Source organism: Schistosoma haematobium, chromosome 3, assembly GCF_000699445.3.
Source record: "Schistosoma haematobium chromosome 3, whole genome shotgun sequence".
In the NCBI taxonomy this organism is placed as follows: domain Eukaryota; kingdom Metazoa; phylum Platyhelminthes; class Trematoda; order Strigeidida; family Schistosomatidae; genus Schistosoma; species Schistosoma haematobium.
The window spans coordinates 11,293,514-11,320,686 of record NC_067198.1 but is presented as its reverse complement, the minus strand read 5'-3'; the positions used below and the strand labels follow the sequence as shown (position 1 = coordinate 11,320,686).

The 27,173-nt window shown below is 35.6% G+C and overlaps 2 protein-coding genes across 5 annotated transcripts; one reads left to right on the top strand and one right to left on the bottom strand.

Moving 5' to 3' along the window:
- Nucleotides 1-1,109: 1,109 nt before the first annotated feature.
- ATX1 (Cytosolic copper metallochaperone) lies at nt 1,110-1,875 on the top strand (the record flags this gene model as incomplete). 2 transcript variants are annotated; one of them, XM_012940901.3, is made up of 4 exons in its annotated part: nt 1,110-1,134; nt 1,186-1,275; nt 1,569-1,682; nt 1,721-1,875. In XM_012940901.3, coding segments are annotated over 4 exons (360 nt in total), but the record flags the coding sequence as incomplete, so codon positions are not given. The 2 variants fall into 2 exon arrangements, with proteins under 2 accessions (XP_012796355.3, XP_051068936.1); XM_051218954.1 differs by having other exon boundaries at nt 1,569-1,691; nt 1,732-1,875.
- Nucleotides 1,876-3,480: 1,605 nt separating this feature from the next.
- On the bottom strand, nt 3,481-26,604 carry MS3_00004996 (uncharacterized protein). 3 transcript variants are annotated; one of them, XM_051213001.1, is made up of 9 exons: nt 26,387-26,604; nt 26,273-26,347; nt 26,127-26,228; nt 24,773-24,914; nt 21,430-21,480; nt 16,811-19,790; nt 9,077-9,208; nt 8,034-8,070; nt 3,481-7,065 (listed from the first exon to the last, which is right to left on the bottom strand). In XM_051213001.1, the coding sequence occupies exon 6, from the start codon at nt 19,060-19,062 to the stop codon at nt 18,316-18,318; it is 747 nt and encodes a 248-aa protein (XP_051068935.1). In that variant the 5' UTR covers nt 19,063-19,790; nt 21,430-21,480; nt 24,773-24,914; nt 26,127-26,228; nt 26,273-26,347; nt 26,387-26,604; the 3' UTR covers nt 3,481-7,065; nt 8,034-8,070; nt 9,077-9,208; nt 16,811-18,315. The 3 variants fall into 3 exon arrangements, with proteins under 3 accessions (XP_051068935.1, XP_051068934.1, XP_051068933.1); XM_051213000.1 differs by having other exon boundaries at nt 3,481-3,977; nt 16,811-16,936; XM_051213002.1 differs by lacking the exons at nt 3,481-7,065; nt 8,034-8,070; nt 9,077-9,208 and adding an exon at nt 9,344-9,434 and having other exon boundaries at nt 16,811-16,936.
- Between the last annotated feature and the right edge of the window lie 569 nt (nt 26,605-27,173).

The window sequence follows — 27,173 nt, the reverse complement described above, 5'->3', positions numbered from 1 at the left end:
ATCCCTTAAGTATATGTTTTAATATACCTGTAACTCAGGGTGGATTACCAAAATAATAAAAGAATGCTATTGTAAGTCCTATTTTCGAGACAGGTACAAGACATAAACCTGAAAACTATCAACCCGTTAGCCCAATCAGAATGGTTGTTCAAGTCTTGGAAAAGATTATTCGCACATTGTTTAAGTACCTCGACAGAAACCGGATTCTTTCTGAAAAGCAGTATGGCTTTAGGACAGGTTTTTCATGTCCAACTAAATTATTAATAGCCCATGAAAGTTAGTGCACTCTTAAAGATCAAAAGCTATCTATAGATGTAAACTACGTTTACTTCAGCAGGGCTTTCGACAAAATTCCTCATAACCGACTGCTATATGAGTTAAGAATTATCGGGGTTGGAAGCAATCTATTAGTGCAGATAAAAGACTTCCTAGTTGAATGCCAGCAAGGAGCACGGGTGGACTCAAAGTTTTCTAGCTGGAAAACTGTGCTTAATGGAGTGTCTCAGGATACAGTTTGGGGAACGGTATAATTCCTCCCGTTTGTAAATGCTTTTCCTAGTCTCCTATTATCACCGGTTTTGTTATATGCTGACGATGTCAAGATATGAGGAGCGATAAAAAGTAAAGGTGATAGCTTAGAACTTCGAAATGACCTGGAGAAAATATCTGTGAAAATTATGTGAATGGTCCCGAACTTGGCAGTTGCCGATAAATACTTCCACGTGTATTGTGATGCATATTGGTCATCAAGGTACAGACACATGCATGATAAATAACAATGAGATACCTGTTGTCCAGATACACAATGACTTAGGAGTCATCGTTAGTCAGGACGTAAAAACTACTGCACACTGCCGTGCAATAGCAGCCAAAGGTTTTAAAACTTTATGGTAAATACGTAAGGCCTTTAGCCATGTTGATGCTGAAACCTTTTGACCCCAGTACTGTATACAATCAGCTAAATTCTGCCAAAATAAGGCAGTGAGCTGTTTAGAAAGGTTCGGAGAACCGCAACCAAGCTGATTCCCGAAATAGTAAGACTCCGGCGTGGAGCTTTACTTCCTAAATTTAACCTATTCCCATTGTCGTATAAAATAACCAATGACGAATTGAACAAAGTTCTCAAATCACTTAGTGATAAATTTGCACCTGATATACTATGACTTTTATTTTTTTCCAAAACAGAGAATTCACGATGGCACTATAAAAGTTCACAACCCCAGAACAAATTAATGTCAAGTGATTATAGACCTTCCCATAGAATCATCAACAAATGTAATTAATTATCTCAACACATGATTAAAGCTTCGTCTATTGACATCTTCAAAAGGAATTTGGTCCAACTGAGAGGCAACTATCGCCAGGATTAACACGGACTACCTATCCTCCACTATTTTTCGGAACAATGCCGTCAATCTGTTCATTTTCACTTCATATATAACATATGATGTTCAAGATAGTATCTCATTTTTGCTTATCACTATACTAAGTATGTGATTATCAGGACTTTTGATCACCTGAGAGCGTTTTGACTGAAACTTGTTTTAGTATTTCGTCACAATTATTAGTAAACGCGGTATTACAGACTATGGAAGGACAAATTAAGACATATACATTTAACATGGAAATGAGTTGTGAGGGCTGTGCTAAGGCCGCGAAGAGAGTTTTAATGACTCTTGGAGGTAAAAAAAGTAGGAGTCACACCTTAACTCACATTTAGATGCAATTAAGGAAGTCGAGACGAGTGTTGAGAACAATACAGTCACCGTTCAAACCACTTTACCTGTTGATGATGTTTTGCACAAGCTCGAAGAAACGCAGAAGAAGATTGTTTTGGTCACTTCCCAATAATATACAAACTAAATATTCCAGAAATACTTGTTACTATTAATAAAACCTGTGGGTAGTTGTTAATAGACATGGTATACTATCTATGTAGTCAACCGTATAAGGTTGGTTTAGTAATTTGTTAGTACGGACTTTAAGATCGTGTGGTATTTCTAAATATGAGGTAGTTCACTGCTGATGCTACATATTTTTTTAGACATTTATAGTAATTTGTACTCACTAGTTGACCGGATCTGGTCGATTTATTTAGATGTAAAGTTTATAAGGTATGGGAGAGCTGAACAACCAACTAACTTCATTTGTGCCGTATTTTGTCATCAAAACACAAGTGCAAAGAAATCAACCAGTTTATACTAGCTGGTCATAAAACACTGGGTAGATAGCTTACTAACCAACCATTAGGCATAAAACAGTTCAAGTTAAAATGTCCAGGTCCTTAAATCATTCTTAGTAAACTATTTATAAACACCAGACTTGTTTAAAAAGTGGTTCCTTACTTTGCAGGTTCCTTAAACAATATCAAGTACTACAGCAATATAATTAGTTGTTGGGTGTATAATATTTGGTCACAAGCGGCGTTCAAATATTGCCCACCAATAACGAAACTACAGAGTGAACAACAATGATGTTAAGGAAAGAATTATACATACAGATGGTATTTAGGCCGAATGAATTTCTAAACATCAACAGGTGGTTGGGCCATGTACGAACCTATCCAGCCACCGCCTCTATGTTGACGGACATATAAATTGAATGAAAGAATAGTATTGGGTGTTAGGTCAAGATATATCGTCAGTACCTGAAACTATAGGCTTTTTGGTCTGGCCGTATTGAGATTCCTGATTGGGGGTTGGTGACAAAATATTAATCACTCGCAGTGGTACATATACCTAAATTCTTTAATGCGCCTTTCAATCTTGAGCCTTATCGTTTTATTCACGCCTTCAAAACAATATTTGCCGTTTAGTTCCCCATCAATCGCTAGGTTCTACCCTAGGCTTTTCCGAAACTATTTAATTTTGAGGTTGTAAATCAAACCACCCAGCTCAGAGGACGAAACTCTAACTAAATTTTGTTTCTTTGTGGTGGTGGGTAATGCGAAAGCTTATCTTCTTATAATAGTCTATGACCAATGCACCATTCCAATTTCAACTAATGAACTGGTCTTCACCTATAGAGTTCCATTGTCAGATAGTTGATCTCGAAACTTTATTTTTCTTTCAAACACTCGTGGCATTATAAAGATAGTAAGGCTTACTCAAAATGGGTTTTGAGTATGAAGAAATCGGTTGTTAGAAATTAGCCATAAGTAAAGAATCTAATTAAGATTTACAATCTTTAATCTGATTCGGGCAAAAAAAAAGTTGAAGCGTCAGACGATAACAAATTTGAGGAGGCTCTACTACTTATTTTACGATACTAAACTAACGGGTTTTTGTATTCTGAAAATGACAATATTTTGAGCCGACATGCTGAAATACTATTATTATCCAATTGTGAAACCTGAGATCAAAAGCTAAAATACAGATTGGTGATTGATAAGCGCCACACAATTCCCTAGTAATGGATCAATGCATATATATATATATATATATATATATATATATATATATATATATATATATATATATACGATGTTTTACGTTGCCTACATCTTTCATAAATTTTTAACGATCTGAAGGCAAAACAGATACGTTACAGAAATAATTATATTCAACAACAAATAAAACGTATAAACAAAATTTTAGTCAATCTTGACAAAAAAAGTAAAGCATAGTTATTTTCATAGCATACGAAGTTAACCAAACAGATTTTGATAAGAATTTAGAAAAATTCCATGAGTGTAGAAATGTCCAACAAGAAATTTTTTCGATTGAGTGTATATGAAAAGAAATAGTAAGCACATTTTGTCATTCGTTTTTCGTTTTCTTAATTGATTCTGATCTTTTATCATCACCAGTTTGATGAGGCGATTTTATCGATGAGACATGTCCTTTTGCATCATTTTCAAAAGATCCTGCGAACCAAAACCCTACTACTAGTATTAAACCAACAAAAATCATAACAGTGAACAACGCAATAACTCCAAGCAATATTACGAGGGGTTTCCCGAATTCGTTTTGTAGGTCCTATGGAAAGTGATAGAATAAAACTAAGAATGTAGATACATCAGTCGTCACTGTCATAGCAAATAATAAAGGAAACGACACAATATATATTTAATCCATTTCAATACTACTACCAATATCACTTACGTTACCTGGGATGTCTCAATACTTCGTACGTTTAGGTTTGAGTAGTATTGTTTTCTCGTTTGTTTTTAAAACACATACGGGACTCTGCTAATGAGAAAATCAAGGTATCTGTAACTGTATTTTCGTACTTCATACTTGTGATGCACATCCTTGTTGTAGGACGGATTTTAGAGAAGACAACACTTTTGAAACTGCAACAGTTTGGGTTCACTGCCACGTACGTAGCGCTCGGAGCGCAGACGGAATGCTACGCTGCTTACCATGAAAAGCGAGTGTACCATACAGCAGTTTGCTCTATATCATTTTACAACTGAAATATCATCTGCAGAAATGAAAAACACGTAGGCTACGAATATTTGACCACAAGTGTCTCCTAAACGCTGTTCATGCGTTATACAATTAACAGCGAGACAAGAAATATTGTAGTCGGCAGCTTTTACGTAGAAAACGGTAAGTCAACCCATGAAAAATAAACAATTACAAACTTATTTTGTTTAGATACGTTTTTGGATGGTTGGTTGCCGCCTAACACTTAATGATGTACGTTAAGAAAACAAAAGAGACAGATCTTCACTATATTCGATATTGTTTCTCACAATTTGTTTTAATTTTCTGTCGCGGTGTTGATGTAAAATAATGCTAACTTAAGCAAACGCACAAAAAGTCCCAGACCGTACGTTGTCTATGATTGGAAGTCTGATGGAGGAAAATGATTACAACTAACAAATGATCAAAATTTCTAGGTAATACAATGTCCTAAAAGAAAGTGTAGCGATAATAGAGCATTATAAAACTTCCCATTATATAGGTTTCTTTGTGTGTTTATGCATAACATCCTTGGTCACCTCTCAAACATGAAACAAATTCTAACTAAGTATCAATTGTATAAATTTGAACAAACATGAAACAAATAATTGGCAATCCAAGTAAAAAAATTGTGGAAGGTACAAAATACTGAAGATAGCTAGTTGACGTAAAAATAGATATACTGATATATATTCACACAAGACCTGATGATGGTCAGTCAGTCAGCTACAACGTAGGACCAGGCACATATGTGCATCGGTCCAGGTTGCCATACCGCATCAGCACAACGAGATGAACACCGGATTCATAGCAGTGGTTAGGTCAAAGGTGGTAATATATAAGAGAAAGATTGCATATAGAGATATAGTACAAGAAGAAAGAATTGGTTCGTAGAAAGAAAGATATGAAGTGATTTTAATCTCTTAGTTTAAGGGAAGACAGGGAGTGTATACACTGACGCCATTGTGATCGATTCTGAGCCATGTCACCAAGAGTCTCCAACCATTGGTTACGATAGTCGCACTGACCCCAACCAAGTAGTCTGTATCTACCAACATGGCTAAGACTAGAAGTTAGTGCCTTCAAGCACTGGTGCCACGTTTTGGTTTGGCCGCCCCTAACTTTCTTCCAACCATCTCCAATACCGGATAGCATTGCACGTCGTGGTAGTCGGTGTTCAGGCATACGTAACACGTGGCCCAACCATCTCAGTCGATGAAGATTCATAACCTCACCAACTGATTTACCATCATTCCCTAATACCCTGCGTCCAACCTCACTATTACTTACCCGGTGGTCCTAGCAGATGCCAGCAATATTTCTAAGACATCTGTGGTCAAATACTAATAGCTTACGAGTGTCTTCTACTCTTAGTGGCCATGTTTCGCTGCCGTAAAGTAAAACAGAACGGACTGCCGCGCAGTATACCCGTCCTTTTATTGATAGACGGATATCTCGCCTTCGCCAAAGGTGACGCAAGTTGGCAAAAGCCAAGCGAGCTTTTCGAATCCGTGCTGATGATGGACTACTGTATAATATGATATTCTCTGTAATGACCAATATAATTAATAGGAGGAATGTCAAAGTGTATAGCTCCATTTTTGGATCTTTTGGAAAGTGGGGATCGTTTTTGATATACATTGTTTAGTTTCCGGTGAGCTTGAAACACTGTAAACTCTGGTGCTTAATAAATTATATTAAGGTCGCACATTACGGGCTGACAACAGTTTACTTTTTCTTTTGGGGAGAATCAGCTCCCTCTCCAAATGCTCTTACATGGCCACGCGTATACGGCCACTTCCATGGAAGTCCTACTCACTGACTTCTCGTGGCACGGGTGTTGTTTACGAAACTGAGAGGACGAAAAGCGAATCTCCGGCGCTTTAACCAGGTTGGTGGACACGGAGGATCAACCTAGAGGAGTTGGAAAACCTTCATTCCAAACCAGTGGTGCATATGGGCTCCACGATCCTGAAGGAGAAAATGGCGTATGAACCAATTATTGGTCACCGGCTACCATGGAAATGAGTCTCCTTAGGTTGCTCTACTGCCTTGTGGATTAAACTTGTAGATCAAATGCTTAGAGAGTGGGAGACTAAGGAAACCAATTGTTTCGGTTTGTGCACCCGTGCGTATATATTTGGTGCCTCTTTGTACAAGGTTTTGTGTTTAAATAAGTAAATAAACAAATCAGTATAAACAGTAATCACACAGAAGGAATTATGCACAATTTTCATGACATAACTTGCACAATAATTAGTTTGAAAAGGAAATCCTAACTAGCACTTAGATAGTTCATTAGTGTCTCATACCCTTCATCTCTTCCGAAGAGATACAGTACACTCAACTTTTCCAAAAGTTGGAAGCTTAAGACTAATTTTCTATTCAATGTTATCAAAAGTTATTTGAACTATTCCGTAAACCAACCTACCTTTTGATTCAGTCGTCTTTCTTGACAATTGGCTATTATTCCTTTCTTTTTTTCTTACTGAATGTTATTAAAATCTACCTAAAGAGTCTAGACAATAGTTTATTAACTAGTGTTATTATTTTCAGAATCCTTAACTAGCGATCCCAAGTTAAAAGCATTCCACTGATTACTTGTAAGTTTACATTCAAATGTACTTCTCATCATATCTGAGATCTGTTAGACAAGCTGCAAAATAAACATTCAGATGTAGAAAATTCATAGACAGACATAAATACAATCCGATTTTATTTAAAATCTAACGGATAAAAACAAGAGTCGACTATTAAGAACAAAAACGGTTGAAATAATTAAACCGAAAATGTATGGTATAATGAGTAACGTGCGCATCCCTGCACATCTATACGAATAAGTCATGGATAGAAATATAAATTGAGGAAATGTAATCAGCTCATTTAAGTAGTCAATACACATACATGATGATATTGACTATCTATGTTTGAGGATGTGTAATCGATCAATAGGGTTACTTAATTTTTCAATTATTAAACAAAGTCAGTTTTACGGTGAACAATTCACTTCCATTGTATAGTTAAAGAACAATATTTTGTTGTGAACAATTTTAAATAAATACGATGTACCTCTTTATTTTAAAATATCATGTATTGGAAAATGATTCAATTATATTATAGAATATTATCGGTGAGATTATAATTTATGGACGATCTTTAAGCGACGCTTAAGTGACCTCGAGAACATTCACCTACGTACTAGGGCTAATTGAAGGTCATAAACCAGTGTGAGGAATTCTGATTAATATTTATATTTGATGGTTAGAGCTTTCATCACGAACTGATATGAGCTAAAAGGCCGAAACACTATTTAGCCAAATGGATGAAGAATTTCGCGCTGAAATTCAAGATCTATTATCGCAAATCTGACTGGTCCGTCCATAAATTATAGTCTCGTCACTGAAATAAGACAAAAGTACCAACTCAATAATTGCAAGGTTAAGTGCTCATTGTGAGGTTCGAGTTCGATCTCAGATAGGATCCTGTATTCTCATTGTTGATGAGTTCTATACTAAGATGAAACAATTGCCAAGCGTCTCACATAGACTGCCTATAAACTACTAACCAGAACTGTTAGATATTGACAAGTAGACTATATATAAAGACGCTTAATATATCACTTACCACAGTAAATCCAACAAGAGCATCGACCATTTCATCACTGAAAGAGATACGATGTAATTTTTAAAAAATACAGAAACGTTATGGTACTTTGCGTAAAAAGAAACAAAATATGGGTGAATAGATGGTGGCTAGTAGTAAAATCTAAGATGTGCGTTTCGTCCCGTTTGGGACTCATTAGCTGGATGTAGTCGCATATTAGGATATGGACTATACCTATTTTCATGAGTAAAATGGTCGCGAAAAAACAGTAGCAGGTACGTTACTAAAATAATATTTAGCAAGGAGAAAATACACTTAGAAATTCAGATAACAGAAACTGTATACACAGTGTAATTCGACTGCATATTATCATCACAATAAACGAACGATATCCTACCTTATACTAGACTTGATAAAATATTCCCTATAGTTATGGGTAAGCGGAAAATAGTTTGTAATGTGTTGAATAATGAGAGCTTGAGATTTTCACTCAAAGTTGTGCCATTCTGGATAGAAAGAATTAGAATAAGTTAGTATTGGAAACGACATTTTTACGCTTTACTTCAACTTATCTTATTGTCAACAATGAAGTTTATCAACAAAGGAATAAAACTTTCAAAAACAACTTTTACATGTTACACAATCCTCAAATCGCATAATGATGAAGCGTATTCGACCCAATTCGGAAACTTCAAAGAGTTATTTTTTTAGGTTTCAGCTATTAGAAAATAATCCACGTTGTAAATCTTTCCAATTTCCTCCTTTAGAATCCCTACATAGTTAATCGATGAATCAACAACCATACGAATGATTTTTCTTCAGATTCCTCAACAATTATTGTCACTGATGAATGTCGTTAATGTTTCTAGTTTGTGAATAGTTGATACAATCCCATAAAATAAATAACCCCTTGTTATTTTGCTACAATTGTTCTTCTTGCCTTGTTAAAAAATTCGTCATAACACATTTATGAATGTTACATACTTTTGGAAAGAAAAACGAACTCAAGTCAACAGAACTGGTACAATAAGCCAAAAAAGCAACTTATCAACATACACACTTACAACATCATACGTGGACGTGGAATTGAACCTTTAATATGATTTGGATAGCCAGTAAGCGCAAATTGGGTAACTTGCTCATAATCCATTCGATGTAGATTTTTTGAATATTGATACATGGTGGATTGTTTTAATCTAATGAAAGTTGGAAAAATTCGCACATCAATATTGCGACGGTAAACAATATATATATATATATATATATATATATATATATATATATATATATATATATATATATATATATATATATATATATATATATGAGATGGCGGAGTAGTTTCTTAGGCCATTTGGATAATCTTATTGGAGGTAGGTTCTCTAAGCTGAACGGTTTAATTGTGAAGTCTTCAATGTTCTCCTAGAAAAAACATCAGTACAAATTTCAAATAGAAGTGAACTATTCGAATTTCTTCACAAGTTACTATTAGTTTATCCCATAGACCTTAGATCTAATTGGTTGTTGACAGTTGTCATTGTTTGCAGGTTTACTTTGATCCTATAGCTGTTCATTTTTCTAATCAATCTGAATAGTTCTGTTTTGTCTGAGATTTATGTTGATGATGTTGAGTCTAGGAAGATGATAATGAACACTCCACACTTGAACCACCCATTGCACCTAGAGTGTAACTTCAACAAAACTAATGAATTATTGAAGCCGAACCACTAACTGTTCACATAGAATGTTGTATATGACACTGACAAATTAGTTGTTACATTGAGAGGCTTAAACTTTGAATTTCCGAAGAAGACAAATCAAAATGGATTGGATCTGCACTTTAAGATTATAATAGTTTATTCACATTAATCTAAGGTATGTTTGTGGAGTTATTGAGATAACTTCCACATTGTGCAATGGCTTAAACAAGACTTAACTGATTTGCCAGCAATTTTTTAATGTAATGGACTGATGATGAGTATGAATATGAAAACACCTTGTAATGTTTAATTAAAAAAACTCTCATTAGAAATTTCTAATGACAATGACCGATTAAAGATCTTTCTAAATATACTTATGTATCCTAACAAAAAATTTACATGCCAGCCTCACTACGCAAATTATAGATAGAATAAAACTGATATAAATAGTAAACCTTTACATGGATAATTCTATGATGGGATAAATATGAAACAAAGTTGAAGCTTTAGAACTGTCCTATCTGGAGTTATTATTTTTTTGTCGTTTATTTAATGAATAATTCGGTTATTGTATTCTGCTGTTTGTGAAATATAAACTACTGTCACATGATGTACCTTTCTTAAATTACTGGTAATCTATTACTCAGTTCTTTTTCATTTATGGAGTAGTATGTCTACATTGCAATTTCTTAATTATGCTAATGTGTGGTCAGGATTTTACTCTACATGATTCAGATATTTGAAATTTATAGTTAGAATTTTTCTACCAACTGTGTTATGTTCTACTCTGGGTATTGGGCTAGCGTGGCATAACTGCACTCTGGACCAACAATCGTTAAGTATTGATCTCAGAAGTTTTCTCACTATCATTATGTTATCGGTTAGCACAAGGCAGTTATCAATAGATAGACATTTCAGGTGAGCTAATCAATACTCGGACTAGACTGATGCAAATGTTTTTCTGTATTATGATCCCCTCACACCGACCCTAAAATAACTCAGAAAATTTGTTGGTTTTTTTTACCGTCACATCAGGCAATTATCAATTATGTACTGATTGTGATTCCATATTTATGGTGCGTTGTAGTCTTGTAATTGATAGATATAATTTTCATTTGGTTTATCTAATCATAAAATATAAAGAGTACGTCAACTGACTTTTCTGTTGTTCTGATCAATATCAGCTTAATCTTAACGGTCAATTATGATTAACTGTGTAAGAGGACTCAATCGTTTAATGATCCTATTAGATTGGTAGATAGAAAGTTGAATTCATGGAAAAAGAAACAATGAAGTATCCTATCAAGATTCGTATACTAAAGAAATAAAGACCAAGGGTGTATAATTTGGATCAAAACTATGTTTACTGATTAACTATTACTTGTATAAGTTGTCTTAAAACACAATGGATATCTCGAATATTTAGATAAACACAATTCTATCAAACATATTTTATTCTTATAAGAAGGGTTTTGTAGATATATTATAGTAATGTCAATGGCTGAGATCATGAGAAGCAGTGACCATTGGAGTTCAACCGGGTCTGTTGTGAGATGGTAACTCACTGAAAACATTTGTGGGTGTGTCGCTGAATTTCGTGGATTGGTTAAAATTAGACAATAACAATGTTGAATGCCGATTCAGTGGTCTAGTGACTAAGCGCTTGCGCGCGAGACTGTTAGGTTCTGGGCTCGAATTCTGCGAGGCGAGGTCGTGGATGCACACTTCTGAGGAGTCCCACAATAGAACGAAACGGCCGTCTAGTGCTCCCACGTTTTCCATGGTGGTCTAGCTTCAATTGACTCATGATCTCAACTATTGAAATTAATATTTTATTCTGTTTATACATATTGATCTAATTCAAATTATAAAAAAAAGTTTCGAATGTTAAAATGACATTTATCTTATCAGTGGTAGTTAACACATTAACCTAGTATAATGTACACTATTTGTTGCCGTAATATGATTACGAAGAGAAAACAATGTATAGTGGTTATTTAACATTAACACACGTATAGGATACAAAGAGTATAGAGATTAAATTCGATAAAGCACACACTAACAAGCTAATTGATTATGTACCTGCATTCATATATACAGAAAAACTTACACACCAATATTAGAAAATTATGAGGTATGGTAGAGTGGAAATCAGAAAAGATTTCAGTATTAAACAGGAATGACGAGGTACTTCATATATAATGAAGAAATATAGGGATATTTAATTTTTGTTTTATGAGAAATATAGTGACGGAGTTAAGAAGTGTGTTTATGAGAACGAAAAACGCTGCATCCATATACTATAGTCTGTTCACTGATTGTAAAAACTAGTGAATAAAACAGATATATTAAAAACATGTGTATTGACATAAGAAGCGAATGTGAATGATACTGTCAGGGATGTCAGATCCCTATATATCACTTGGTAAACGTTTTATTTTTGTAATTTTATTTTGGAAATTTGAACTTCTTATTTCCGCTCCAAAAGCGCCCATTTTCACCTTCACATTGTATTTCCCACTTGGCAAGGACTTAAAATATCATTGGTTCGTTCCTTTTTTATTATGCTATTTTGAGACGTTTCTCAAGGACTTTTTATGCTGTATATATACGCTTGAGTTGTGTGCTTGTTGTTACTCGTGCTTCTGGCTGCTTGTGGAATATACTTTCCTTCATTTAAACCTGGACTTCTCCCTCTAGTTAGAGGGGCTAGGACACATTAGAATAGTTTGACTGTCTTGTCTTTGTGTCACTGATCCTTCGTTCCGTTCGCCGATTTTAGGTGATCTCGTAATCTCTCCAAACATAGAAGATACTAATCAATATGTAGATGTGGGTGGAGTACTAATATGAAACTTGGTGGTTGAACGTCTTGACTAACGAACATTTGAGCACTGCCTAATCTTAGTGTTGAACTCTTCAACAGGATGCACTCATGAAGTCACCAGAAATCAAATACAGAACCTTCAGGTTTAGCGATGAACACTTAAACATTAGAACTACTGAGTCAGTAATCCTTAAACATGAAACATTGTCTGTAAGCTGGGTTACATTAGTTTATTCTTCGTCACTCATATGTTTTATAACTAACATGAAACCTATGTTCAGGGTTCCTTGAACACTACCTCAGATCACCTAGCATTTGCATAAAGTAGAATATAATGAAAAGATAGGACCATTCATATAGAGTCTAATCTATCAGTAAGTGTTATTATATGAGTCTGTTCACTTGAATTCTGTCTAGATGACGCAGCATACATGTATGTGATGACATAGGATGTGTTTAAATTCGATAACTGACTCTGTAAGATGAAAAACTCCATTGTATTAGTAATATTACTCACTCTTCTATGATATGAAATAGGCACTAAATGAAGAAATATAACTACAAATAGACTTTGAAGATCAAATGTGAAGAAATCAATAAGGTTTATCAAATCCCCTCATTCACACTCTATTGTTAGAAGAACTGAAAATCAACCAGTAAGTTTGCGATATGCAAAGTAAAATTTGATACATATGGATCGATTAGGCCTATGGAAAAAGGAAGTAACTATGAGATTTCAAAATTCAAAAACTAAGGGGAGACAAAGTGGATGCATCTGTGCCATCCCCAATCAGATGATCTGCACCGATTATAACCAATGACTGATTAACATAACATTATGAAAGTGTGCTTTTTAAGCAATAATATATCTAAAGATGATCATTATAGTCATGTTTTTTTGCAAAGTATTACAAATAAAATTTTTAGTTAATTAGCATAAATCAATAGTACTAGCAAGGGGGATTAGAAGTTTGAAGAAAAAGTGCAAATCGATGATTATTGATCACAAAAATAACAATAATGAATGAGAAAATATATCAGTTTTATCGAACTGGGTGTTGCGTATTGTATTACACTTTCTCATAAGTTGTGGATGAGTAACTCCAGTTGGTTAAACGACTAGGCTTCAACCAAAATATCACCAGTCAGTCAATTATAAGTACTAAAGGACCTGGTATATGTGCACATCAGTTCAAGTTGATACGGAATGCGATAAAATCACCAAGACTAATATCATAGTGGTAAAAGTAGCTGCAGTATTATTGATAGTAGAACAGATTGGGGATAGAGAATATTACTTCGAGGAAGGGACAAATATGTCGGGTAAAAGGTATGAAATAGTTTCGGAACTTGAAATCTAAATAGGAACAAAAATTAAGTGTATCTGCACCGTTATAACCGATTCTGAGACATATCACCCCACGTTTTTAACTATTGATTACGATGATTGCGCAGACCACAACCAGATAGTATGTACCTGTCCATACAATCCGAGTCAACGGTTAATGGATTCGAGTACAGATTCCACGTCGTGGTTTAGCCACCTCTAGTTTACTTCCAACCTACTCATACACCACTAAATATCTCACAGAACATAGGTCCGAACTCAGACGTACTTAATCATTTCAATTTAGGCAACCAGATCTTACTGTTCTCATCTACTAAAAATCTAGACCAAAACTTACAGCGTATAAATCCGTGCGAAGTAAATCAGAATTATTTTATAATTAACAACTACACTAGAATACAATATTAAGAGATTAAAATTTTAATAAAAATTAACTCATTTTACTAGGTACTTGAGTATGAGCCACACTCTTAATGTGAGTTGATAATATAACCCGGTTACCTAAACCAAAGTAGGTGGAACACAGGGTTATTTATCCAAGAAGATACTGTTGAAATAATGTGAAACATTACCAAAAATTAATTTTATTCAATAACTCAATACCAACAACTGTATCACAGTGAGAAATTCTCATTAATAATTGTGCAATAATTCAACAAATTTCTAGGTATCATTACCAACGTTTGACTTGATAATTTCAAGTAAATTGAGTATTGGGGTAGATTGTTATAAATAAACATAATGTATTTGTAATATCCCAATGAGTAAGAAAGTTAAATATTTTGACGTTTCATCACTCAATGTAAGCCACTTCATCAGAGAATAAATAACCAAATTAAATTACCCAAGTAGTAATACGTAAGAAACTATTTAAACTTGGGTTAATTTAATGTGGTTATTTATTCTCTGAAGAATCGGATTATACTGAGCGACGAAACGTCAAAAGATTTAATTTTCCTACTTATTATGGTATTAGAAATATATTACTTTTATTTACAACAAATTTATGTTTCACTGGTTGAAACCATGAGTCAATTGAAGCTAGACCACCATGGAAAACCTGCAAGCACTGGACGGCCGTTTCATCCTAGTATGGGACTCCTCAGCAGTGCGCATCCACGACCCCCCCGAGAGATTCGAAACCAGGACCTATCAGTTTCGCGCCAAGCGCTTAACCAACTAGACCACTAAGCCGTCATCCAACGGTGTTAATATCTAACTTTAACCAATTCACGAAGTTGCGCCACCGTACACCATTGTCTTCAGTGAGTTCCTATCTCACAACAGACCTGGTTGAACTTCACTGGTAACGGCTGAGGAGTCCCATACTAGGACGAAACGGCCGTCCAGTGCTTTCAGGTTTTCCACGGTGGTCTAGCTTCAGTTGACTCGTGATTTCAACCAGTGAAATTTCTAAAATCTCCACAAAACCCATTCTGATAAAATTTATGTTTGATAGGTATTTTATTTGTTATTTGTTGAAAAAATGTTCATTATCTGTTACCCACATACAATCATAAAAATTAATCTACCAGTTTAGCTACTAGAATCATCTTATCCCCCTTACTATATATGAAATACATGAATCTCAATGTACTAATATTTTTTTTCCTGCATAGGATAGAGAAAGGTGAAATTAGTTAATAAGTGCAATGTCCTCGTTTGTTTCAATGGTTAAGATCATGAGTCAGTTGAAGCTAGACCACCATGGAAAACCTGGAAGCACTGGACGGCCGTTTCGTCCTATTGTGGGACTCCTCAGCAGTGCGCATCCACGACCTCGCCCCCTGCGAGATTCGAACCCAGGACCTACTGGTTTCGCGCCCGAGCACTTAACCACTAGACCACTGAGCCGGCATCCAACGGTGTTAATGTCTAACTTCAACTAATCTCGTTCGTATCGCATAATATTTAACATTTTAATTAGTTGTAAGTCATTTTGTTAAGAAAAAACAACAGGTGTAATCATAACACTATTCATTGAAAACAAACCTAGAACAGGGAAGTTATTAGTGCATTTATTTGCCACGGTTAAAAAACCAATAGTCTAACATATTTGATGAGATCATCTCGTTTTTTTTTTTGTTTTCACATAAATAACCATTAAGGTTGATAAATTATTGTAAGATTTGGAAATTATGAATTAAAAGCTAAGAAACAAAACACATCACTATAATTTCTTATCATAGCGAGTAATGAATACCCTATTTTTACCAATGTTCTGTTGTGAATACAATTTACTTACTTAAAACAATTTCAGTAGTATAACTAATATCGAGGCAAATATCAATTAGGATGATTGTCTGAATCAAAGCTGGTCATGATTCGCAAATTTAGTCTCTATTTTTAACGATGACCTACGATATTTGATGTATATATATAAATTGATGTGTGGTAGTGAGAATAAAATATAATTGGTCATTCAGCCTGGACAAATTAAATATGTAATTTCCCTTCCTGTCATTGATTTCTGCTCCGGACTCACTGAAAGGAACTGTTTGTAACAGTGTCGAATAAAGTATTATCTAATTTGTACTCTAGTTTTCTATTCTGGGTTGTGAATCCTGGTTCTGGTATGATGTTAATAGTCTAATTGTTGTATTGTAGAAGTATACGTGAGGGAGAAAAAAGTATTTTAAGCCATCCGTTATATCATGATACTATATTATATGTAAATAGCGTATAAAGTGGCTATTCATGATAATGCAAATTTATACAACTCAATGTACAAATCATGTTGGATTCAGTGTATTTGATCTCGAGCTATGACTTTTCGACTTTCCACCTAGAGACAAACTATTCCGTTAGCCAATTCCATGTTCGAAGAAGCATATAGCTATGACATTAGACAAATTAATCATTATAAGAAAAAAAATGTTAAAAATATATTTGGAAGAAGTCAAATGTTTTAATAACTACTTACAAGATTGCTGAAATTAGAGGATTATTCTGAGCAGAATCCGATGGTATGCTGATATTGAAACGTTTAGCTGTACGCGTCGACTGTTTCGGATCAAGAACGCCTATATTTACATGTTTTGCGCGTAAACTATAAAAATTATGAAATATGATTTTAAGCATTATATAAAGGAAATGAGAGTAATGTTTATAAGTTATTATTGGAAAGAGAGAGAGAGAGAGAGGAAGAAAGAGGATGATTCACAGAGTTTAGTAGAACTTTTACTTAAGCGATATTTCCTGTACATCAATGTATGATTCATTTGTCAAATCCAAATAATTTGAGCAGTATAATTGTATTGATAGCAATAATTCATTGTTATATTTGTGAAATGTGTGCGAAAATTTCAATTACAAAAATGTACTGTATAATAATCAAAAATAGTGAAGTTTAAGTAATTTAACAACAATCGGTTATCCACCTAAAAAAAAGTAGAGGAACAGGTTAGGTTTATGATTGGACATAGTAAATTCATGGCGATTAGCTAAGATGATGCTTAATTACGATGAAACTGGGATACTCTTTTGGTATCGAGTTGGATAAACGCGAAATCGGCAGACCAAACGACTGATACAAAACACTTCAACAATAATCCACAACACGACGAAAAGGAGTTCAGGAAAAGCTTGATATTCAATATGTCAAAATTGAAACAAGACAACTTTGTATATACAACAATAAAACAACTTTAGGATACGTAGTCAAATGCCCCCAAATGCCCTGGCACGGTCGAGGGTGGGAAGAGCCAACTCTTCTTTTCCAAATGCTCTCACATGGCCACCTGTATACAGCCACTTCCACGGAAGTTCTACTCGCTGACTTCTCGTGGCAGGGGTGTTGTTTTAGAAACTGAATGAAGAGCGAATGTCTAACGCCTTAACCGGGTTGGTGGACACGGAGAATCCACCTAGGGGAGTTGGAAAACCCTCATTCCAAACCAATGGTGCACATGGGCTACACGATCCTGAAGGAGAAAATGGCGTATGAACCAAATGTTGCGCACCGGCTACCATTAGACTGCATCTCCTTACGTTGATCCACTGCCTTGCGGATCAGACCTTTAGGTCGAAGGTTCCAGGTGTGGCTCCCTAAGAAAACCACCTCCTTCAGTCTGGACACCCAGGCAGTATCACAGCCCACATACAAGTCAAGTGACTTGTGTGGCGCATATGTATTCGGTGCCCCTTTGTACCAATATTTGTGTCCAAATAAATAATAAATACGTCACTGGGTCAAAACCTGATGTGTCATGTGATACTGAGCTGTGACTGGTTAGTGAATAAAGAGAGACAGGCCCATCCTATAATGTTTAGAATAAGTCCCCACCTTCATATTAGATCTCTGACGTCTTTGAGGAATCTGCCCTGTGTAAACTGCTAGATTCTTGTTAAACAAAACACTGTCTGATCCATAACCTGGTTCTCAGTTGTTCATCATGAGTTATGTAGTTAGATATGATGCTTACTTACTTACTTACGCCTGTTACTCCTCGTGAAGGAGCATAGGCCGCTCACCAGCATTCTCCATCCAACCCTGTCCTGGGCAATCCTTTCTAGCTTCGTCCAGTTGTAATTCATCCTTTTCATAACTGCTTCTATTATCCGACGCAATGTGTTCTTTGGCCTTCCTCTTTTCCGCTTCCCTTCAGGATTCCAAGTCAGGGGTTGTCTCGTGATGCAGTTTGACGATTTGCGTAGTGTATGTCCTATCCCTTTCCATCGTCTTTTCCTAATTTCCTCTTCAGCTGGAAGCCGATTTGTTCTCTCCCACAGAAGGCTGTTGCTGATGGTATCCGGCCAATGGATGTTGAGTATCTTGCGTAGACAACCATTTATAACTACTTGTACCTTCTTGATGGTGGTTGTTGTAGTTCTCCAAGTTTCAGCTCCATACAGTAGAACTGCCTTGACGTTCATATTGAAGATTCTCACTTTGATATTGGTTGAAAGTTGTTTTGAGTTCCATATGTTCTTCAATTGTAGGAATGCGACCCTTGCTTTGCCGATCCTCGCCTTTACGTCTGCATCGGATCCTCCTTGTTCATCGATGATGCTTCCCAGGTATGTGAAGGACTCTACATCTTCCAGAGTTTCGCCATCAAGTGTGATTGGATTGCTGTTCTCCGCTTTGAATTTGAGGACCTTAGTTTTCCCCTTGTGTATGCTGAGGCCTACTGATGCAGAGACTGCTGCTACACTGGCTGTCTTCATCTGCATCTGTTCGTGTGTACGTGATAGGAGGGCTAGGTCATCTGCGAAGTCCAAATCGTCCAATTAGTTCTGAGCTGTTCAATGTATTCCGTGTTTTTCTTCAGATGTCGAAGTCTTCATAATCCATTCGACCACCAGAAGAAAGAGGAAGTGGGGGAGTAGGCAGCCTTGTCTGACACCGGTCCTTACTTGGAATGCATCTGTCAGCTGTCCTCCATGCACGACCTTGCACTGTAGTCCGTCGTATGAGTTCCGGATAATATTGACAATCTTCTCAGGAACTCCGTAGTGTCGAAGAAGTTTCCATAATGTCCTCCTATCTACACTGTCGAATGCCTTTTCATAATCAATGAAGTTGATGTATAGTGATGAGTTCCACTCAACTGATTGTTCGACGATGATCCGTAGTGTTGCAGTTTGGTCTGTGCACGACCGATCCTTACGGAATCCAGCTTGTTGATCTCGAAGTTGGGCGTCTACTGCATCCTTCGTCCGGTTCAGCAACAATCTGTTGAAGACTTTCCCTGGTATTGACAGTAGTGTAATGCCTCTGTAGTTTTCACATTTGCTCAGATCTCCTTTCTTTGGAATCTTGACGAGGTGTCCTTCTTTCCAGTCCGTCGGCACTTGTTCCTCCTCCCAAATCTTTTTGAATAGAAGATAAAGCATGCTTGATGCGATCCAGTATATATCTAGTGTATCGAGTCGTGGTATTATCTTGTTATATTTATATCCTAAATGAAAAAACACGACTACTTGGTTACTTCATTAATATAAATATTGCTCAGATAAAAGATAACTGGTAAACACAAGAACGTAACAAGTCTTTTATGAATTGATAAGAACATATTCCAAAGTTACAAGTTAGATCCAACAGATTAGTGTGTTTTTAGATATTATTGTACTGAACAGAACACGGGTGGGGACAATCGAATGAATTTAGCACAAAATTACAGAGCATCTCAATAAAATCTGAAAACCATATAATAAATCGTCAATTTGCAAAATATCAACCCATCATATCCAACTGGACTGTTCCTGTTGCAAACAGTAATCCATTGTCTCCATTCCATTGTTCATGCGTTTTCATACAAATTGCATAGTGTTCTTGCTCTTCTTCCATTTTCTGCTGCCAGACATTACGTTTTTAACTCGCGTCATATACTACTTACATCAATATAAGTAGCACACACCACATTATTACTGTGGAGAATGACAAGTCATCCCATTATTATTATTATTACTAACTATCTAATGTGATTATATGAATAAGTATTTGTTTTGTGTGCATGTATGTGTCATCTTAACGCTCGTTCTGTAATGTAAGTAGCTCCAATAAAAAACTTCCTGACATTATATTTCAAGCAAATTATTCTTTTTATAAATGAATAATTTAATTATACAAATGAATACAATTGTAATATGTATCTTGTTAATAGTGAATCATTTTACTCATATGTATTCTTGTTATTTTAATTAACATAAATAAATAAATAATAGATGAACTTATTGTATACTGATCGACCACGGATAAGTAGTGAGTGATCAATGTTAACATTGTCTAGTCTTTATTTTACTAATCTAATTCTATTTGATCATGTTACGATGTAAGTACTAATATAAGTGATTCAGTGTTAAGTGTGTTATGTTTTGATATTCAGTTGACAAGAAATTAAGGGTTTATGTTTTATGTTAGTTGACATTCATTAATAATGAGTATTTACTGTCTTTTGAAAGAACTGATGTTTGTCATAGGATTGGGAACCAACACCAATTAAAGTCGCAGTTGGAAAGGCTAATACTGATCTATGAAGGAAGTAACTGAAATTATATGGTATGGGAAACCATAAAACTAGTGGAGTTCAACTGTACTGGAAAAGTGATAGATATTACTGATGTGATAGAAGGCAGTAGCGAAACTATTGAATATTAACTTAGTGGTCAAACCCAAGGATTTTAAATTCCATCTCTGGTAGAGCAACTAGTGTGCACTGACAAAAAGCCGCTTCACTGCTATGGCGAAGTAATCAACTGACGCTTGAATTTCAATGGGTGTGATGTAAAATACATTTGCTAAGAACAAGAAGTCCGATATTCAAATAAACGATGTTATTCGGTTCTTTCGACAATGAATCTGAAACAGGTTTTCAAGCACTCGGATTAGTAAGAAAGTTATTTTTGACAGAAACAGAAAGAAAATAGGATTCTAAAGTCCCTTTGACGTATGTTCTATTGTAATTACTGGCTATCGCTTGAACTTTTAGATGACTTTGTAGAAAAAAAGAATGTTAGGCAATGTTTTTAATGGATATATATATATATATATATATATATATATATAAGGTTAATAACACTAAAATGTTTATCACTTACGTTAACGACAATCCATCGTAGATCTGTAAGGTGTCTGGTGCGACCTCATCACTTTATAACGAATAGTTTTCGAGAAAGAAAATAAAATAATATAGTTTTCATAAACAGGCAAAGTTACATATTGAGAGAAAAGGACAGTTTAACGGAGAACCTGAAAATTCGAACTCCAGTTGTCATTATTTCTTACAACTCCACAAACCCTACACATTGATGTTTAAACTCACTTGAATAGAGAGAGCATCAGAAACTGGCTAGCCAATTTATGCAGTTTTTGACAACGAAAAGTTAGTATTATCATTTAGATTGGCTAAAACACTATTGTCAGAGTCTTGGAGCCGGATGAAATTTCATCATATCGATCCCGCTGATTGCCTTCAGTTTATAATAAAGGATAGAGATCCTAAATAGTATCTATGGACGAGGTTAGTTTGACTAACAAATTCTCAAGAATTTTGTCTTATCAAATTATTTGAAATATAATTCACTTAAGTTGGTTTTATACTTTGTTATCTGGTCAACTTTGTTTAAACTAATATATCTTGGTAACCAATTACAAGCTTAAGTTAGTTATTTATTTAAACACATAAATATTGGTATAAATTGGCACCAAAATAAATATGCGCCACGCAATAAGAGGATGGAACTGTTAAGGAATGGGGGAAGGGGTATAAGTGTGATCAAAAACAATAAACGAATGAGAGTTGTAAATAATAATAATAATAATAATGGGAGAAGTTCGACTGAGAAAATACAACCAGAAAGAATTCGTTCAGTTAAAAAGTTTTTCGTGTTTATGAAGTAAAAGGAAATTATAACATGACCGCCACTGACTTTTATTCTAAGTCATATCTGATAACGTCTTAAAGCCACTGAGCTGCACTATTTCTAGAGCTTCAACAAGGGAGTTGTGAAGCACTGACAGTGCTAGTCCTGTACATCATTTTGAGAGAGTTAAACAGCTTAACTGTGTCTGAGATTTAGTGATGATACTACCCAACTGCATAAACCGGATGTACCAAGGCTTTAAATATGCTTTAGCTACTAAAATATTTACTATTAGATGTTTAGCTCAAAAGGGTGATTTTGTTGATATTGCGTTCTCTGAGCTAGAGATAGTTTAGCCATGAGGCTTCCATTGTCACTCTAAACAACGTAACCAGGATAAAACTTCAGACCAAAGTAATTTATGAGGATTTCTTCACAAGAGACTAACAGATTGCTTGTGCTCGTGATGTTGTGTCTAGATAGACAATGAAAGCTTTATGGCTTAATTAGCAATAGCACAGGGAACGTAATTTCAACCAACCTACTTATTTGAAGAGGTTTCTGTGGGAACTGTTGAGATATGTACGTTACATCATGGAATAATCTAAGTTCAACATTAATTGAAAGCCAGAAAGCACTGAACAACTGTTTCACCACGACATGGGATTCCGCAGCAAGATGTACTCACGACAGCACTGAGAATGGGACCCATGATTTTCGGTCTTACAGCGAGCGCTTAGCCTTTAAATTACTAACCTACAGCAATTAATAATCATATTCTCACTAGCGAACAACTTTAAGAGGTACATCCAGGAGTCTTAGTGAAGAGTCATGACAAGTGGCGTTTAACCATGGCGACAGTAAGGCAATTACTCAACAATGCCATTGGAAAATGGTTATGTAATATCGCAAGTTGGTTGAAACAAACACATAAACTATTGAATACTGACTCAGTGATCTAGAATTTAAGTGTTCGCTGTCTGATCAAAGATTCTGAGTTTAATCCCTGGTAGGGTTGTGAACGCACGCTGTTACTGAAGAGTCTTCTATCAGGGGAAAACGACTGCCCACTGCTTCCAAGTTTTCAACAGATCTTAAACTAATGTTAGTACCTAGGGTAAATTATAAAATTCTAATTATTTATACCTTTTATTTCTTATTTTAAACTTTATACAACTAATAAGAAAACGATAATTCTACTACTACAATTAATAATTAAATAAATCCTAAGTAGCCAATCAAAGAAACTGACGTAATAAATTGTTGAACTTGATTATTCAAGTTTTAACCTAAGTATAACAGAAAGCACAGATTAATTGACAAGAAGTTCTAACGAGATCTAAGTGTGTTAATAATTCTCTGATTGACAAAATAACTAAACAAATAGCTCAAAGAAGAGAACTTTAAAATGCCAACTTTAGTGAAATAGCATACACTAACAACTAATGCGTACAACAGTAGCGAACAAAGTTATGACATAACAAATACAGTAGGAGCTGAGATTGGTTTTTTCAGATTATTATTAGTAATAAATTTGATTATTAAGTGACTAGATTACCATGTATATGTATTCCTTTTATCATAAGTTTTCGATTTACCCATCATATACTGTTATGTGATTAAATGTTCCCATTTTATTGCCAGTTTGTTACTTACAGTTTCCCTTACAGACACTTTACGCTCGCTCATGTATAATTATTACTTTTCAATCTATGGTGTGAAGTAGTCTGGCCGGTTGCTACTTCTAGATTCAATACTGGGCTTAGAGAAGAGCTAGCAAATAATGAACCAACAAGAACCTAACTTCCGGCTCAAAATCAGTATTGCTGTTCGACCGTGCATTGGCGAAATTCGATCCACTAAGCTGTAAAGTAAATAGTGGGCACGAAATAGACTAAATTAGAATTTTTGTGGCTTAGTAACCAGAATATTTAACAAAAATACGAAGTGAACATGGTACCATTTCATCTAATACGAATAGAATATTTTAACAAGAATCGATGTCTTACCCAGGGACTTTCGGATTGATTTGGAGCGAGCTAATGAACTAACTTCAATTGTTGAAGATGACAACGCAGACTTTGAATAAGGTCATGGAGTATGGTATGTGTTTCTCTCTCTCTCTCTAAATGGAAAATTTTGCTCCAAGATGGGTTTGTATCAATGTTTAACCTAATTATAGGAAGTGGAGTAATTGAGTGTTTTACCCGCTTCACGAGACTTTAAAGTGTGGTCGGCGCAACAATCGTGATCAGTGGTAGATTATTTCAAATATCACAGTCCGAAAGCCATTCGAGTGAAAGAGATGCATTCATTCTCTTATGTTACTCCTTGATCCAGTTATTTATCTTTAAAGAATATTTTCCATGTTTGATTTTCGATATTAACAATGGTACTACTATTGTTCTGATCCTTTTTCTCCCCTTTAGTTATGCTGATGGTACATAGTATAGCATCACGGGTCAATCCGTATTTGGGCAAGTTCTATCTTGGTTGTGACTAACTGATCAATAAAACTGTACATTATTCGACCGAAACATAAATCTCAAATGATTAAATAAAACATTAAGAAACTTACAAAATAACAAGCCAGTTGCCCGTTGTCGAACCAGTAGAGGCCTGAGTATCGTGTTCAAAATTAGCATCATCTAATCGAGCTGACTGCACACCTGTAGTAAACTGATGCATAGCGTTAATAAGATGAGTGCGATGAAGTGGACCTTTAAAAAAAGTAAAAATTAAGTCTTTATTGGTGAATGTGATGATTAATCAGTAGCAAATAAACTTAAATAGTGTAAATCATATATATTTTAACACAAATATTGTTCCGAATAATTCTGCACGACATCCACGTTGAGCTTTAATAAAACATCAGAGAATGCTATTAACACGATGATGTCCCCAAATGCCCTGGCACGGTCGAGGGTGGGAAGAGTCAACTCTTCTTCTCCAAATGCTCTCACATGGCCACCTGTATACAGCCACTTCCACGGAAGTTCTACTCGCTGACTTCTCGTGGCAGGGGTGTTGTTTTAGAAACTGAGAGAATGAAGAGCGAATGTCCGGCGCCTTAACTGGCTTGGTGGACACGGAGAATCCACCTAGGGGAGTTGGAAAACCCTCATTCCAAACCAATGGTGCATATGGGCTACACGATCCTGAGGGAGAAAATGGCGTATGAACCAAATGTTGCGCACCGGCTACCATTAGACTGCATCTCCTTACGTTGATCCACTGCCTTGCGGATCAGACCTTTAGGTCGAAGGTTCCAGGTGTGGCTCCCTAAGAAAACCACCTCCTTCGGTCTGGATACCCAGGAAGTATCACAGCCCATATATAATTCAAGTGACTTGTGTGGCGCATATGTATTCGGTGCCCCTTTGTACCAATATTTGTGTCCAAATAAATAAATGGAATGATGTATAAACTGAGTACAGTGCTTTCACATTTCGTTTGAAATGAGTAAACATCAACTACTCGTAACTTAACGGGAGGCAGGAAAATTCAAGTGTGCATAGTTTCTCAAACTATGCGTCCTACAGCAGTTTTAAGATTTTACGGTTACTGATGTTAAGATCAGCAAGTCAGAGAATTTTGTGACTTGTCTTGACATGAATTGTTACTTGATGAAGTTTAGAAAATTAACTTGTTGTCACTAAATTTTTTAACCAGCGATGTATTTAATCTAAAAAATGTTTTAAGCAACAAAAGTTGACTAGATCGACAGTAAGTTCAACAAAAAATAATTTAACTGTTAAATCGAATGACATAAACCCAACACTCAAATTTGAGCTCATTACAGATAATGGCAAACAGGAATGTTAGGACTGTGTTTGAGTTAACAACGATAGCACATATTTGACACAGATGAATGTCACACAATTAACGAATCGAGAATTTTCGAGTCCTAAAATGTACACAAACTAACTTACCAAGATAAGGGATTTTCCTTTCATTGTTTAAAAACAGTATAGCTGGGGCAGAAAGCATATTAATCCAAGGAACAGTTATATCATTGAGATGAAAAATATCACCTTACAACATGAAAGATTTAAGTTAGGAACTTCAATCAACATACCACTGTATAGAACGTCGGAAGAAATTTCATTAAGGAGTTTCTTGTGCATATGGCAGTTATGACAGTTATCAGGAACTGAATGAAGAATATTATCAAATTAACAGGATGTATTACTTATGAATAAAAGTGCAGCATTTGACCCTTCTGTATATTCGGAAAGATCACCCTTTAAAATATCATGTAGAGCGACAGTTTTTAGGTCACCTGAGAGTCCCAATGAGAGAACAGAGAATAAAAAATAAAGTAACACGTGTTTGATTGTGGTCATCCCGCGACCTTGAGATCAAATAAGGCTACAGTATCTGGCATGTTTGGCAACGCTTCAGTGGCATCGTCCACTGAAGTCTTCAGTCTTGAGTAATAAGGATAGTAGGTTGGTGAACCTTTATTAATCCTGACAGATTGCCTTTCAGTGAAGGTCCAGTTTCTCCTTGAAATTATTCACTGATGGGGCTGATACCACTTGTTCGGGTAAGGCATCCCAGTCATTGACTACTCAATGAGGAAAACGGGACCCCACTTTAAGTTTATTAGATCTTGGTTTATGAACCTTCTTGCTATGACCGCGGAGATTATTAGTGCTGGAGGGAGCAAAAAGATAAGACATATTAACACCCAAATCATAATTAAAGATACGAAATGCCAGTATAAGGTCACCTCGTGTCCTACGATACGACAAGGGGAAAAGATTTAGGCATTTTAAACGCTCATCGTAAGGGAGTCTAGAAGGACCCTTCACTAATTTCGTTCTCACACGCTGGACACGCTCAAGTGAGTTAGTATCCTTTACCAGACATGGGCTAGCTGCTTGGATACAGTACTCTAAATGTGGTCTTACATATGTGGGATATAAAATTCGAAACATTTCCTCGTCAAAAGATTTGAACGCTCAGCGAAGTGA